This window comes from Cebidichthys violaceus, unplaced genomic scaffold (genome assembly GCF_023349555.1).
Source record: "Cebidichthys violaceus isolate CVI_PGR_0920_01 unplaced genomic scaffold, fCebVio1.0.p SCAF_5, whole genome shotgun sequence".
NCBI classification, from domain to species: Eukaryota; Metazoa; Chordata; class Actinopteri; order Perciformes; family Stichaeidae; genus Cebidichthys; species Cebidichthys violaceus.
In genome coordinates this window covers 9324232-9339878 of record NW_027176705.1, presented here as the reverse complement: position 1 = coordinate 9339878, position 15647 = coordinate 9324232, and the positions used below count along the sequence as shown (strand labels likewise).

Below are 15647 nucleotides of genomic sequence, written 5' to 3'. Positions count from 1 at the left end.
AAGAAAGGGTCCATATTTATTGCTCTGATTTGACACGTGTATTTATGTGATGGTATTGATCAAGACTAACATTTTTAAATAATGAGATTGATCATTTTACATACAACACATAGAAAAAAATACATATACATCCTTTGGAATAACGTCATCAAAAGGTCATTGAACGTCCGACTGTGTTCACTGTCTGGTTAATGGTTATTTGAATTGGCAAACTTTCAACCCTTCATACCAGACATTTGTATGTAGGCAAAAATGTAAATATGCCTGGTTCCTAAAATTACAATACTTAGCTCATTAATAATTTAACACATCTTTCAGAGAATTAATCATTTGTAATTTACTCCTTAAATCTGCATACCCTCAATTTGGGGAGTTTACAGAATTTCATGCAATTGTGAACTGCCATTCTATCCATTCGAGATGTTCAGTCTGTTAAACAGATTGAGAAACCCACACAAGTCTTTTAGCCTAGTTGTGCTTTCTTCGGTGCTGTCTTGGTGCTTCATCTTTACAGCGCACAAACACTTTATCTTGCGACACTTCAACACGCTGTCCATCATTTGTCATGGCACAAAAAGACGTCCTACAAAACAGAAACAATATAGTTGACATGGTGTTGTTAAACAGAATGTATTTGAACAATGAAGTGAAGCAGTAAGCGTGCGAAACAATCCACTAGGTGGCATTAAAAGTCTGTGAAGGTGTAAATGTAGATGTTTTTTTCTGCTGTTCAGAGTGGGACACTGCAACATGTGATTGTATCTGCAAAAAAGTACATTTGTTCTTTATCAAATGGGTTTATCTGTTTTGTATGTAATTAGTATGATTAATAACGGCACAGTTTACTCAAATAGTACATGATACGTGACAGCTACTTTAAATATATGCATTGGATAGTAATACTCAAGTAATAATCATCTAATACTAATGAGTACAGTGCATTTACTTTTCTACTGTTCTTAAGTACAGTTTTGATGTACTATTTCCATTTTATGGTAGTCCACGACATCTTATAGTAGTATTATAGTCCTTTTTCCTCCACTACATTAATATGACAGCTATGTTTTGCAGAGTACAATTTTCCATACAAAAACTATCATCAGCTTCTAAAATATGATACACAGTCTTCTTAAACAGCCTCCTCTTGAAAATACTTGCTAACTGTAAAAGCATGTTTGAAAGGCTTGACATTTTTTGAATGTAGTAAATGCTGTAATTAACTTTTACTTGAATATTTTTAGTATATTGGTATTGCTACTTTAAAACCACTGCTGCCTTGTAAGGTAGAGCTGTACCTCTCCTGCGTCTCGCCTGCTTTGACGCTGATCTTGCCCATAGTCAGCAGTGGCTTCCTCTCCCGGCCGCCCCAGGGAACGATGTTCTGCACCCGGTTCCACATGTTCTTCCACAGAGCCGATCCTTTCCAGTGCAATTTGAGCAACATCAGATCCCCTAAGTCTCTATCCAGGGCGATCAGGAAGGTGTGGGTCTTATTCCCCAATGTATTTTCAGTGCTGTCAGATTTTAAAAAGGAAAACACAAAAACAATCAGACAGGGTAAGATTACTACAGCAGGGAACATCTTGCAACAGGCTGTTATATTTCTTTATTACAAAACAAAGTGATGGGCACTAATTAAAGCAGGCCAGCACAGGATATTTCGTCTTCTTACACTGGTTTGCCTAAGGCTCTTTGATGCACAGAACATGAAGGATAACACAGTTGGGGAACAGCGTCTTGAGTAAATTATTCACTCCATCATCCCCATTTATAGTTCACTTTCATGCAGCAGCTCCAGTTGTTTCCATGTGTGTCAGCTGCTCCCCTTAACTTGCCCTCTTTTTTATAAGGTTGATTGCACAGCTGCATATTGCATGTGTCAAAGGCAGAGTACACCAAGCGTATGTGATGTACTGTAAGCCTGATGGGAGGCGGTACAGTACTCACACAATGATTGGGACATCACCACTCTCCTCCTTTGTTCCAGTTAGGGAGATGGTAAGAGAGGGCTTGAGCCCCTCCATCTGGTTGACAAACTGGATCCTGAACTGATAATGATAGACTGTTAGGAAGGAAGAACAAGAAGAACAACAAGGAGAAGATAGAGAAGAAGAACAACAACAACAAGAAAAAGAAGAAGATAAGAAGATATATTGTTGAATTATAAAATTTCCACAAAAGACACTCGGCAGTGTTGGTCTGCAGTATATCATAAATATAATGACTAGAGATACATACATGTATCTTAAGATTGTTTGGTTGAAATGACAATGACAACCACATACGTTTGTAAGGCATCCGAGAGCGTGTGTTCAGGTAGAGCCTCTTGCTGGTGCCACTACGGACCTTCTTGATATTGTAGCCCAGTGTGTTGCAGCGATTCTTCCGACAGTCCAGACAGACGCCTTGATCAAAAGCACTTTTGCCACTGCACCTGTAAGCCATGCTCTGCTTGTCTTTATTCAGCACAGAGTCAATGAAAAGATGGACCGACCGCTCATGAGCACATTTCACTGTCTGCTGGAAACCTATGGGAGGAAATAAAAAACAAGGTGGACATTTAAAACGTGAGACTTTTTTTTTTTTTTTTTTTTTAAACAACCTTGATTTGAATTTCAACAGATCATTTCCACCTAAAATATTCTCCTGTATATTGAGAGTCTGTGGAGTACCTTAATAATGGTGTCTGACCATTATTAGTGCATTGACTTCATTATCACCAAACTCTGACATCTCTCAGACTGTCCTTCTGTCAGATCTCCTAAAAGCGTCTCATTATGTCTGATACTGATCTGCTCTGCGGCCTTTTATCTGAATAGACTCTTGTAGCCTGGAGGCAGCTCAGCTCAGAGGGATGGACAGAGCAGAGGAAGGCACATGTTGCTAATTAACTTCCGAAGATGACAGATGCTTTAATGTGGCTCTCACTATCATATTATGTGGATGTGTTTTTGATTGAGAAGCACCATAAATCCCAGAGCCACTTGTGTTTGACTGGAGGGAATTAAACTCATCTGCCTAAGCACAGATCGAGAAACTGTCAACAAGCAAAAGATGAATTGGTGCCCAAAATATTCCTTCTGAACCAGTGTTTTGAGGTGGCGAGACCAATTAAGAAAAAAAAAATGTTATGATAGAGCAGAGGAAGAGGCAAACCAGTAAGCGATTAAGCAGCAGAACACACTGCTTCAATTGAAGTTCTGCATTTTGTTTCATAAATACAGGGTTGTAAATGGCACACAGGAGTACCAGAAAGCTGCATGGCAAGTCTGTTCAGGCCTTAACAAGCCCTTCAATCTCAAAAACAATCATCCAGACAAAAAAGTGTCCCTGAGAAGTAACTGTAATGGTCTTCAATCTAGATTTTTTTTTTCAGAAAAGCTGTAGAAATGTTAAAACATTCAGGTTTAGTCTTATCACCTAATTCCAAAAGTATTTCACTTTGTTCTGTAGATGATTTTTTTTCTAAAGACAGAACTGTAACAGTGGGTAACAATAAAGATTAATCAATCGCGTCATGGTTCCCAAATGTTGAATTCTGATGTTTCTTGCACCAGTGGAACTTTCTAACGCCACCATCAGGCTAAAATTCCTATTTCTAAATAAATATATAATCATGAACGTTTCTGAGCACATTCATGGTCTCCATATAATAAACCTTTTTTTCCACATATTCCAAGACCTTTCCTCCAGCCTCACATGCCTCAGGGAACATTTTCCATTTTTAGCCTCACTACTGCAATAAAACGAGCACACAGTTCTTTCTCTCGAACACTTTGGTATTTTAGGGAGTATTAGGCTACATCCACATTACTCCGTTTTCGTTTGGAAACGGAGTTTTCAAACGAAAACGATCTCCGTCCACACGGCGTTTCAGCCATCGTTTCCGAAGTGATCTCCGTCCATATTACACGCCTGGAAACGAATATCACGTGACTCTTCACGTTCACTGGGCATGCGCTGATGTAAACAGGAAGTAGATTGTCGTATTTTGTAACTAAGCAACCAGAGTAATAAAGTAGTCTTTAATGATCGTAAGTATGTGTTTGATACTTAAGATCTTCTCTCAAATCTTCCTCTATAAACTCAAACAGATACAGTTCGTGGAAAGTTTAATACGTTTTGTTTTTCAGACTTAACGTTAGTTACAGCGCTGCGGGTCTCTCTCTCTCTCTCTCTCTCTCTCTCTCTCTCTCTCTCTCTCTCTCTCTCTCTCTCTCTCTATCTCTCTCTCTATCTCTCTCTCTGTCTCTCTCTCTCTCTCTCTCTTGCCGCTCACCGATCGCTACAATAACAGCTGTTTCCTCCGCAGACATGCAGACTTTAACTGGACAACAGCTGCTAGTAAAGACAACAAGGTCAGCAATGCCTGTAATCAGTTGTCAGTTAACCTGGTAGTCGATCGCGGGTGTTACGTCATCGTTTCCAAACGTATGCGTTTCCGTCGGTCCACACGAATACGCTACCCGGAGTTTCCAAAGTTATCCGGCTTCGGGATCGTATCTAAACTCCTCCGTAGCAAAACATATGCGTTTCCAAACGAAAACGGAGTAATGTGGATGTACTCTTAGACATTACAGCCTCTAGGGGCCACTTGCAGAGCTTGAGATTTTGTGGTCCCCGGTGGACCATATTATATATTTTCGAAAGTGTTGTAGTGTGTTCTTTATCGTACCGTGGAGCCCGTACTGGGATATGTGGTCGTAAATGTTATGCAGATTACATCCAGGTTGGAAGTCTCCTCCGTTGGGGTAAAAGTCATAATGTGCCACAGCTTGCTTGATGCCCACACTGAGGCCCAAACGTTTCTGGGTGAAGGTGTGGATGGCATCTACAAATTCAGCATCGTCAGGAGACAATCTGTCTGTGGGAGACATGCCTTCAAACAGTGGCCCCGCTGGATCGAGACCTGAGCAGATACAATATGCAATCAAGAACCGTTTAGTTACAGAATAGAATAACAATGATATTTGTTTTGACCAGTGGATTTAGAAAGCACAATTATTACCCAACCTTGTAAAAAAAAACGCACCTGTAATTCTACCAATCTTCTCCGAACCTTCCAAATAGCTTCCGGCAAATCCAGAGATGTGAGCCCCGAGGCTGTAGCCAATCAAATGAACCTTTCTAACTGGGTACTGGTAGTGTACCTGGTGGGGTTTATGACAGATACATTATTTATGAAGACATTTGACAACTTAAATCTGCTACTTGCATGGTGTTTTAAGTTGCCTCTTCAGTAACAATTGTACCAATTTATCAGACTTCACTTTGTTATGTTAAATGGTGAAAAGGTGACATTCTAGGTGGAAACCTCTACAATGGTATTTACTCTGAAAATAAAGTGGCTTCAGCAGAGAAATTTCCCCTGACCTGAAGTGACTGCAGCAGGTGAGCTATGTCTTTTCCAACAGTGCGAGTGCTCTGTGCAGCTGTGGGATAGTGCGTGTGAGCCAGGGACAACCAGTCGGTAATCACCACGTTGATGTCTATTAGATTTGTCTTCAGGGTTGTGGCTAACCTGAGCACCCAGCTCTCCATCATACCATCCAGCTTAGGAAAAAAAAGACACAATATAACTCTTAATTATAATGGTTTCAATCTGATCCACTTCAACTAACTGCATCATAAAAATGTAAGTAAAATATTGATATGTAACTTAATTGACCTCAGTTTTAAATGAGTCTCCGTAGGCATTTCACAGAGTCTCTGTGTGTTAACTTAATGTTTTGTTATTTCAGCACATCTCAGCGATTTGTATGTAACATTTACATCTGAAACAATGCCAGCAAAACGTCCTCCATACTAGCCTGAGTTCCGTGTTTTGTATGCAGTGGTTCAAGTCAGTGAAGTGGAAGAAAAGTTGACCTTACCGACCACCCGTGAGTGATGATGATGATGGGATTACTGCTGTTGAAGCCACAGGAGGTGAGCGTGTGCAGCTGCAGAGGATCCAGTGTGCAGTTGTCCTCACCTTCTAAAAACATCCTGAAGACTGAACTGCTGACGTACGGTTCTTTCACCCTCAGGACTGCCCTCTGCTCTCTGTCCACTGCACCTCAGAAATCAAACAGCAGAAGAGTCATCTGTTTGTTCTTGGTAACTCTGCATATCAGAACATGCTGAGGTACTGGATGTGTTTACTTTGAGATGAATTATTACAAATAACGCATGAAAATTCACCTTATCGGTCCACTCGAGAGCAGAGGAACTGTTATAATGAATGCAGTGAAACAATAATGAGTAAACAGGGAGACACTTTCTGTTGAGGCCCATTTAGACTGCAGGCTGACTAACGCCCTTTCAGAAGCACTTTGCTTTGTTTCCAGATCATGCAGACTTCTTTGGCAGATGCTCACAGATAACACTTCACAAGAAGTCCCATTAAGTGAATATCTGCCAGACTCATCTCGTAATTTCTTAAATAAATGCCTCCTCCCTTAACATGTTTAAAACCACAGCCCACAATCCCTCACGCACTTTATAGATCCCTTTCCAAAGAAATCTATCATTACATCTCCTTTATGGTTCATCATTGATTCTTGTCCAGGATATTTATTATTCTAACATTTTAATGTTTAAAATACCAGAAACTCAGGCGCCTAAACGCTCGATGATACAGTTACCATCTGATGAGCTCTGGTTGCTGATACGATGAAAACATTTCCACAGTGAAAGTAAGGAAAAGTAATTATCCATCCATCATCCACCCCTCTGCTCATTAATCCCACATTTTCCTTGGTGTGTCTCTTCACTGTTATGACTGTTCATCCAATTACAAACAGTGTGACTCATTAGTAAGAGAGCACCAGAGTGTACTTTACAAATCTCAGACTGTAATTAGTTTAATACGGTTTCTGCAATAATGTTGAAGGATAAAACAAAAACAAAATATGTGCAGCAATGTTTGCATGCACTGTGCTCTGACTGATACTTCCCATGTGGCCCAGAGACCGATTTTGAATCTATTTTACGTGATAATTCACCGAATCAAATGATTGAGGGAAAAATTGGGGTTGTGCGAAATTTACATACTGATTATTTCACAATTATTATTGACAAACTCAGCATCAAACACAGTTATACAGTATAAGAAAGACCTGCAGGTTGGTGCCCAGTGTTCTAAAACTGTCACCAGGAGCTTGATATTGGTTACATGATTTGTTGCTTAGAATATATGAACTGACAGTATAATGGCTGAATGGGAGTGGTACAATTATATTTAGGGTGTCCATTAATAAAGGCACTTGAGCCTATGCAACAACTGTCTTTTATCACATTTTTTGGAATCTTTTAAATACATTTTACTCACCTGCTCCATTTCCTTTGATTTGCTTCCCTTCATTGAGATGATACATTAACAGCAAACAGCACAGGATTTTGACCACAGTCATGGTGATACAGTGGTGGTCAAGTCTGTTGGTAAGATCCTTTTGTTTGCAGGTGTAGACGTTTTTTTAAAGAAGCGTTATTACTGTCAGAGTGGGAAACACATTGTGCTGTACTGTACAGAAAGAGAGGGGACATCAGGAGTAATGGTTATGGATAAGAGGACATTTAGTCCTATCCTCATTGGCTGGGGACTGGGCCGTGTGATCGAACACATTGTGAAAGAGCAAAGGGATGAAGGTGGGGGGGATCTGGTACAATGCACCGATAGTGACTAAGAAGTAGAAATGACCTCAGACCCTTCATTCAGACCCTCCTCATGTCCCACCTTTAAGTGCGAGAAATGGCTTTCCTTGTGTAGCTGTTACAGAACTACCAGTTCCAAGTCAAAGTTTAGTCTATGGACAAAACATTTGTGACTAGATGTGGAAATGTTCCTGTGTTTGAACAGGTGAGAAGTAGCACTTCATGTACCCAGTGTACTCAGGCTAACAAGAGATTGTGTTCAGAAGTTATCTTTATGTTTATTTTTCATGATCCAAGAAAATCAATTATTATCTAGATGAGATTTCAGCATGCTGCTTTGGGAGATTATTGATCTAATCAAGCCTATCCTCATTTCTCTTTGTAATATCTGTGGTGTTTTAAGATAAGAGAGTGAAATGTTACAAGTCTGTACTATCACTATCACATTTTCACTGGACTGTTTTCATGTACCAGTTGGTCTCTGGTGTATGATGTGAGTAAACATAGAACACAAACAAGGTTAGTGGTTACACAATGGTCATGGTGACCCTCACGTATTGATGCAAGTCTAGACCTTACACACTTTGTCTTTTTTAACTCTCGATCAAAACAAATAAAAAAGATATTAACACAAAATCAAATGATGAATATGCTAGATGTTTAAGTAGGAAAGTTTCCCCCCATCATTCCATATTACACCTCCTGTTTTGGTGTCTGTATATCTTTCCGATTGTTTCTATATTATTCTGCCTTCATAGCAACTTCACATTTTTACTGCTTAAGGAGTATATTTACTTTCCAGTATTGCTCTATTAAGAAATAAATTAGAAACCACAAATCGCAATTTGAGTTCTGAATAAATGTCCTATTAACAGTATTCTCAAATGATTAGATTCATGATTGATGCTGTTTAACTCAATATGTCCCATACAATGGTTTCTGATACTTTTTGGAAATTCAAATGACTGCATGTGGTGTTATTATTTGATGCCAAAATCAAATTGCAATCAAATCAAGGCGTATGTGTTCTTATATCAGCTTCTATGAGAAAGGTAATATTAGTTATCCAGAGGCTTTCAATGCATTTACACAATATTTTTAAATCATAGAGGCCTTTGAATTACCATATTAGATGTATTTCTGAAATATACCAGTAAAGAACTGTCCCATATCAGATCAGTAGTCACACACATAAAAATATAGTTTGTACAACATTTTGAACTGTAAACATTTTCTTTTAAAAGCAGAAGCAAAAGAGTTATAGTCACAGTCTGTCTTATGTGTTATGTCACATCTGCGGGAGAGCGGTTTGGAAGAGCAAACATGATGAACCTTTGCTTTTCCAAGTACTGTGTGTGTGTGTGTGTGTGTGTGTGTGTGCGCGTGCGTGCGAGCGAGCGTGTGTGTGTTTGCTACTGTGTCTCTGCATGCCTTTTTCGGCAGCCAATCACTGCTTTTATATACACAAATACAACATTATATCCAGGTGAGACAAAAATACAATACTACAAGTACTAAAAAGAATGAGCATGAAGCAAGGCTGTCATATTTGTTTGTTTCAGGACAAAAGAACTAAACTGAAGAAATAATTTCATATGAGCAAAGGGCTCATGTGCAGTGGCTGGTGTGGTCCAGTATTATGTAAAGCTGTTATTATTCAAGTCAAAGAGAGAATGGGGAAGAGCTCTGAATCCATTTAACCGCAAACATACACTCTTCATCCATTCTCCATGAAGTTATACAAGCTTTTCCAGTCGTCTTCTTTTAAATTTGAATGCTGCACTTTCTACTCATATTGATGATTGTGTACATTCACTTGTATGTTTGTGTGCTCTGGACTAAAGTAATGACTGAAGATTTTATTTGTAGAATGAATGCCTGGTCTATAACAACCTGTTTGTGTGTTAGTGTAAGTGTGTGTTGTTTGTTTGAGAGCTCTTGTACATATATCTTTGTGAGGACCAATTTGACTACAATTTAGAATCAGGACACTTTTGGAAGTGAGGACATATTGGCCGGTCCTCGTCTCTTTAAATGTTCATTTTTGAAAAGGACATCAAACTTTTAATCCAAAATTTTTAAAAGACAGTTGAAGATTTATTTTTTCTTATGTACAACATGTCTCAAACCAGTATGTTCAATTTTCTATGGGTACAATATGCATTGTTGTTCACAAGTAAAATCTTACCTACATGAATTCAATTGTTTTTTCACAGACACACATTTTGCCTTTTTGGCTCTGTTCTATTCCCAGTAAGTCATAGTTACAGTGTGATAGTGAGCCAGTGTGCCCTATACCAGAACCCTGAAACTGAAACAGCTAAATTGAATTCAGCCATCATTCATGTTATTATTTACATCTGTGCATTGAGTCAAAATGTCTTCTCTCAAAAGGCCTTTTTCTCCTATTGGACAATGCTGGCTGACGATATTTTCATTAATTTCAATCTGGAGAGACAAGTGAATGATTAGTAGTTAACATTTATTATGACAGATGATGCGTTAATGAGTTGCACAGAAATTCTTTGGCGCTTGAACTCGACGAGGAGATTTGTGATCAAGTTGTGATTGCCCTGAGCGGCAACAATATAAATAGAAAAATAAAAAATAACGGTTAAAAACAAAAACAGAATAAATAACATTATTCTTTAAATTAAAAAAAATTGAAAAAAAGTGTGTTGCAAATGTACAAATGTGTAGAGATTGTCAAGTGTGAGTATATTGTAGCTGCACATTTGAGGTGTCGACCCAAACTTACAAGCTTTGCTCCATATTCACAAATTATCATCTTTTCAAAATTTGATGAGGCAAGTATATTTTTAAATCCTTCATCCAGTAGTAGAGATTCTCCTCCTAGTTGGAAATATGGAAGTAAGTCCGCTCTCAGTAAAATCTAGTGGGAATAATAAATATATAAAACAGTTAGAAATTACAAAATTGAACCATTCCTATTGTATAAATGAAGCACTATTTTGAAAAATAAAAGTGTTACCTGAGTACACATTGTCAAGTGTGAGTGTATTGTAGCAGCACACTTGAGGTGTCTACTCAAAATTACAGGATTTGCTTCGTAAAATCATCACCTTGCCAACTTTGAAGAGTTAAATGTTTTCAAAATCCTTCATCCATTAGTAAATATTCTTCTTATAGTCAGAAATCATTACAATTTCAAAGAGACAAGTAATGACCATAAAGAGACACAAGGAACTACAAAGAGACAATAAAATGGCCACAAAGAGACACAAAGCAACCAAAGCAACATCAGAAACAGGCTAAACAACTGTACAGTCTGTTTGTCTTGAGCCTATGTAGCAGAGGTGTTTTTTTCTGCTTTCTGTGTCCAGGGATCCATTGTCGAAAATTTCACCCATGTCAGTTGAGAAATAAAAAAAAACAGTTAAAAACAAAAACAGAATAAAAAATAACATTATTCTTTAAATTAAGCATTATTTTGAAAAGAAAAGTGTGTTGCAAATGTGCAACTGAGTAGAGATTGTCAAGTGTGAGTATATTGTAGCTGCACATTTGAGATGTCGACCCAAACTTAACGACTACAGGCCCGTCGCCCTGACCTCTGTGGTTATGAAGTCTTTTGAGCACCTTGTCCTGTCCCACCTAAAAACCCTCACCGACCCTCTGCTGGAACCCCTGCAGTTTGTCTACAGAGCCAACAGGTATGTAGACGATGAAGTCAACATAGCCCTTCACTTCATCCTCCAGCATCTGGACTCCTCAGGAACCTACGCCAGGATCCTGTTTGTGGACTTCAGCTCTGCCTTTAACACCATCATCTCGTCTGCTGCTTGACAAGCTCTCCCAGCTGCACGTGCCCGCCTCCACCTGCAAGTGGATCACAGACTTTCTGTCTGACAGGAAGCAGCACGTGAAGCTGGGAAAACACGTCTCAGCCTCCCTGACCATCAGCACTGGTTCCCCCAAAGGCTGCGTTCTTTCCCCTCAGCTCTTCTCCCTGTTCACCAACAGCTGCACCCCCAGTCACCAGTCCGTCAAGCTCCTGGAGTTTGCGGATGACACCACCCTTATTGGACTCATCTCTGGTGGGGATGAGTCCGCCTACAGTTGGGAGATGGACCATCTTGTGACCTGGTGCGGTTTGAACAACTTAGAGCTCAACGCTCTAAAGACAGTGGAGATGGTTGTGGATTTCCGGAAGAATGCCGCCATACCTGCACCTATCACCCTGTGTGACTCCCCGGTCGATGCTGTGGAGCCCTTCCACTTCCTGGGCTCCATCATAACTCAGGACCTCAAGTGGGAGCTGAACATCAGCTCCATCACCAAGAAGGCTCAGCAGAGGATGTACTTTTTGAGGCAGCTGAAGAGTTCAACCTGCCAAAGACAATGATGGTGCACTTCTACACAGCCATCATTGAGTCCATCCTCTGATCCTCCATCACCATCTGGTACACTGCACTATTTGTGATATGTGTACACAATAGTAAACTATGACCTTTTTATGACAAACTATACAAAGATATTTTTCTTCCATTTTTCAGACAAACTGTACTATACAGTTTTTATGACAACCTATTCTATGACTTTTTAACGACATATACTTATATGTTTCTGACATTTCATGACATATTATACTTTGACATTTTATAACATTTATATGACATACGATTTTTTTTGTGACATTTTAATGCCACTCTATACTATGACTTTGAACTACAGTTTTATGGCATATTATACCGTGACATTTACACAGTACAATTTACATAACATTTTAACAATATTTTATAGCAAACAATGCCATTGCTTTTTTTTGACATTTTTATGCCATACTATACTATTAATCGTTATTACATTTTTATGGCTTACTATACTATGACATTTTCACAATATAATAAAATATTTTTCATGACATTTTGTAGGCATATTATACAATGAATGTTTTGACATCTTTGATAAATACTATACTATAAGCTTTTTATGACATACTATACCTAGACATTTATGACCCTTTTAGAACATACTATTTTATGATATTTTTATATAATTTTGTACAATTGACTTTTCATGACATGCTATACTAGTCATATCAAAAGTCATAGTATAGTATATAGAAAAAAGACATAGTATGTACACGAGTCATAAATGTAGAATATAGTATGTTAAAAAAATTGCGAAAAAGTCAACGTATTTAATGTCAAAAAATGTCATAAAAGTTCACAGTATAATAGATTTCAAAAATCCATAGAAATGTCCGAGTGTAGTATGTTGAAATATAATTAACAAATATACTATAGTATGATTAAAGAGTCATAAATAAGTCAAAGTATATAATGTAGATAAAAACTTCATGAAATGGTAAAGTATGTTGAAAACAGTTCTAAAAAATACATAATAAAGCATGTCAAAAGAATTCATAGCATTCTGAAGAAGTCATTAAAAAGTCATAGTGTCGAAAAAAGGCATACAAATTTCAAAGTATACTATTTTGATGAAATCATAATTAAGTCATCGTATAGTATTTTGAAAAAAGTCATAAAAGTAGTATAAAAGTAATAGAAAATGCTCATACATCAGTATGTAAAAAAATTTACATTATGTTGAATATAATCCTAAAAAAGTATAGTATCTTAAAACAATCCTAAAAAAGTCATAGTAAAGTTTCTGGAAAAAAACAATAAAAATGTCATAATATAGTATATCAAAACAAGTCATACAAAGTTTATAGTATAGTTTGTCCAAAAACTCATAAGTCATATTTTAGTATGTAAAAAAAAACATAGAAAAATGTCATTGTATATTTTCTACAAAAAAAGTAATTAATAAGTCATAGTATAGTATGTCAAAAAAAGTCATAAAAAGTTGTAAAATAGTATGTTGAAGAAAGTAAAAAAAGTCAGAGTATAATTAACAAAAAAGTCATAGTATAGTATGTTGAAAAAAGTCATGGCATATTAAGTTTACAAAATTCGTTAAAACGTCATAATATAGTACATTGCAAAAAAGTCAAAAAGAAATCTTAGTATATTATGTCGAACAAAGTCATAAAAAGTAATAATATAGCTTGTTGAATAAAGTTACAAAACGTAATAGTCACCAAAACCAGCCTGGGCATATGTTCTCCATGGTCCAACGGTTAGGCTTGAAAAAAATGAGTAACGATCACATTATGGAGTTCCTGATGAATTTCAAAATGTCAAAAAAATCGTGAAAAATCCATAATTTATTATGACAAATAGACTTCTATGACTTATCATAAGTTATATGATAGTATGTCTAAAAAAAGCCATGTTATACTATGTAAAAAAAAATCATGAAAAAAATCATAGTATAGATGTTGACGGACGTAAAAAAGAAAGTCAAAGTATAGTGTGCAGAAAAAAGTCATATTATAGAATGTCCAAAATAGTATTAAAAAAGTCATGACATAGTATGTCAAAAAGGCATTAAAAAGGCATAGTATAGTATGGTGAAAAAAAGTAATAAAAGTCATAGTATAATATGTCAAAAAAAAATCAAGTCAAAAAACACAAAAAAGTCATAAAATAGTTATAGTATAGTAGATTGAAAAACGTCAGTATAGTATGCCGAAATGTCATAGTATAGTATGTTGAAGAAAGTAAAAACAAAATCATAGTATAGTATGTTGAAAAAAGTCATAAAAATGTACTATCCCAGTGTGTCAAAAAACACAAGCTTTAAAAAGTCATAAAAAAGTCATGGAATAGTATGTTGAAGGAAGTAAAAAAATCAATCATAGTATAGTATGTTGAAAATAAATTACAAATAAGCCCTAGTATAGTAGGTCGAAAAAAGTTTGAGTATATCGTGTTGCAAAAAGTCATAAAGATGTCATAGTATAGTGTGTCGAAAGAAGTCATAAAACAGTCATGTATCTTCAGAAAAGACATTTAAAAAGCTATATTATAGTAGGTCGAAATAAGTTGTGAAAAACTCAAAGTATTGTATATCTGCAACAAAAAAGTTATCTGTTTTGATGTTCCAAGAGTCAAGTTTTCATATTCCATTCAGGAATCCGGTTTTCGACTCCTGGTATGAGAACTGAAAGTCAACAAGAATATATATGTTATATTTGGCATGAGCAAATTTATGTTATGTTGTTTCTGAAAAATCAGCAGTTATGCTTGTCAAAAAATTCATAAAAAAGACATATTATATCAAAACACTTAATAATAAAGCCATGGTATGGTATGTCTAAAAAAAGTAACAGATTAGCGAAAGAAAAAAATAGTATAGTATAATATATTGAATAAAGTCATAAAAAGTCACACTATGTATGTCCAAAAAAAGTAATTGAATAGTATAGCGAAAAAAGTGATTGTATCTTGAAACTAGAAAATTTCCGCAGGAAATTTTGACAGTGTGGCTGCTACTGCCCGAAGACGTCGCAATATATATATACACACGCCAATGTTACCGGTAGTATCGTTGAGGTTCGATTGAGATATCGCTTCTCTCGTATCTGCATTTTAGATTCATACTCTTGGATTGAATTGATTCTTTGTGGGGCTTTTATTTTGAAAGGGTGGGACTGGGTGGGTGAGAGAGGGGGAGAGGAGACAGAATCATAATGTTTAACACACATACACAGAGGTTATTAAATGACAGGCTCTTGTGTGTGTGTGTGTGTGTGTGTGTGTGTGTGTGTGTGAGTGAGTGAGTGAGAGACAGAGAGAGACAGCGAGAGATAGTCTAATGGAGCAGTCGGTTGGAGTTCATGTCGCTCTGCGGCTTTTTGAGCCAAATGTGTAAGTCTGTTGGATTCCAATGACATTTCCAAGCTTTTTGGCCAAAAATTATGTATATAGAGTACAAATTGTGGGAGCTGGAGCATTTTGTTTGGAAAAATCACAGAATATTTTCCTGCTCCACTCCACTCAGTTATGTCCTCACTCTAGAGCTGAACATTCCGTGCAATACACACCCATTATAAAATCTGAAACGGACTCAAAATTTTCCTGAAAGTCTGTGACTTCATGAAAACTGTGCTAGCTATCAAAATGTCCATTCGGCTCAAT

At 37.0% G+C, this 15647-nt stretch overlaps 1 protein-coding gene across 1 annotated transcript; it reads right to left on the bottom strand.

The window, feature by feature from the left end:
- Positions 1–3: 3 nt before the first annotated feature.
- lipca (lipase, hepatic a) lies at positions 4–7553 on the bottom strand. The gene is made up of 9 exons (XM_068731204.1): positions 7313–7553; positions 5874–6052; positions 5374–5553; positions 5033–5150; positions 4676–4909; positions 2286–2528; positions 1948–2062; positions 1296–1514; positions 4–583 (listed from the first exon to the last, which is right to left on the bottom strand). Exons 1-9 carry the CDS (start codon positions 7392–7394, stop codon positions 469–471), a joined length of 1485 nt encoding a protein of 494 aa, XP_068587305.1. The 5' UTR covers positions 7395–7553; the 3' UTR covers positions 4–468.
- Positions 7554–15647: the final 8094 nt, after the last annotated feature.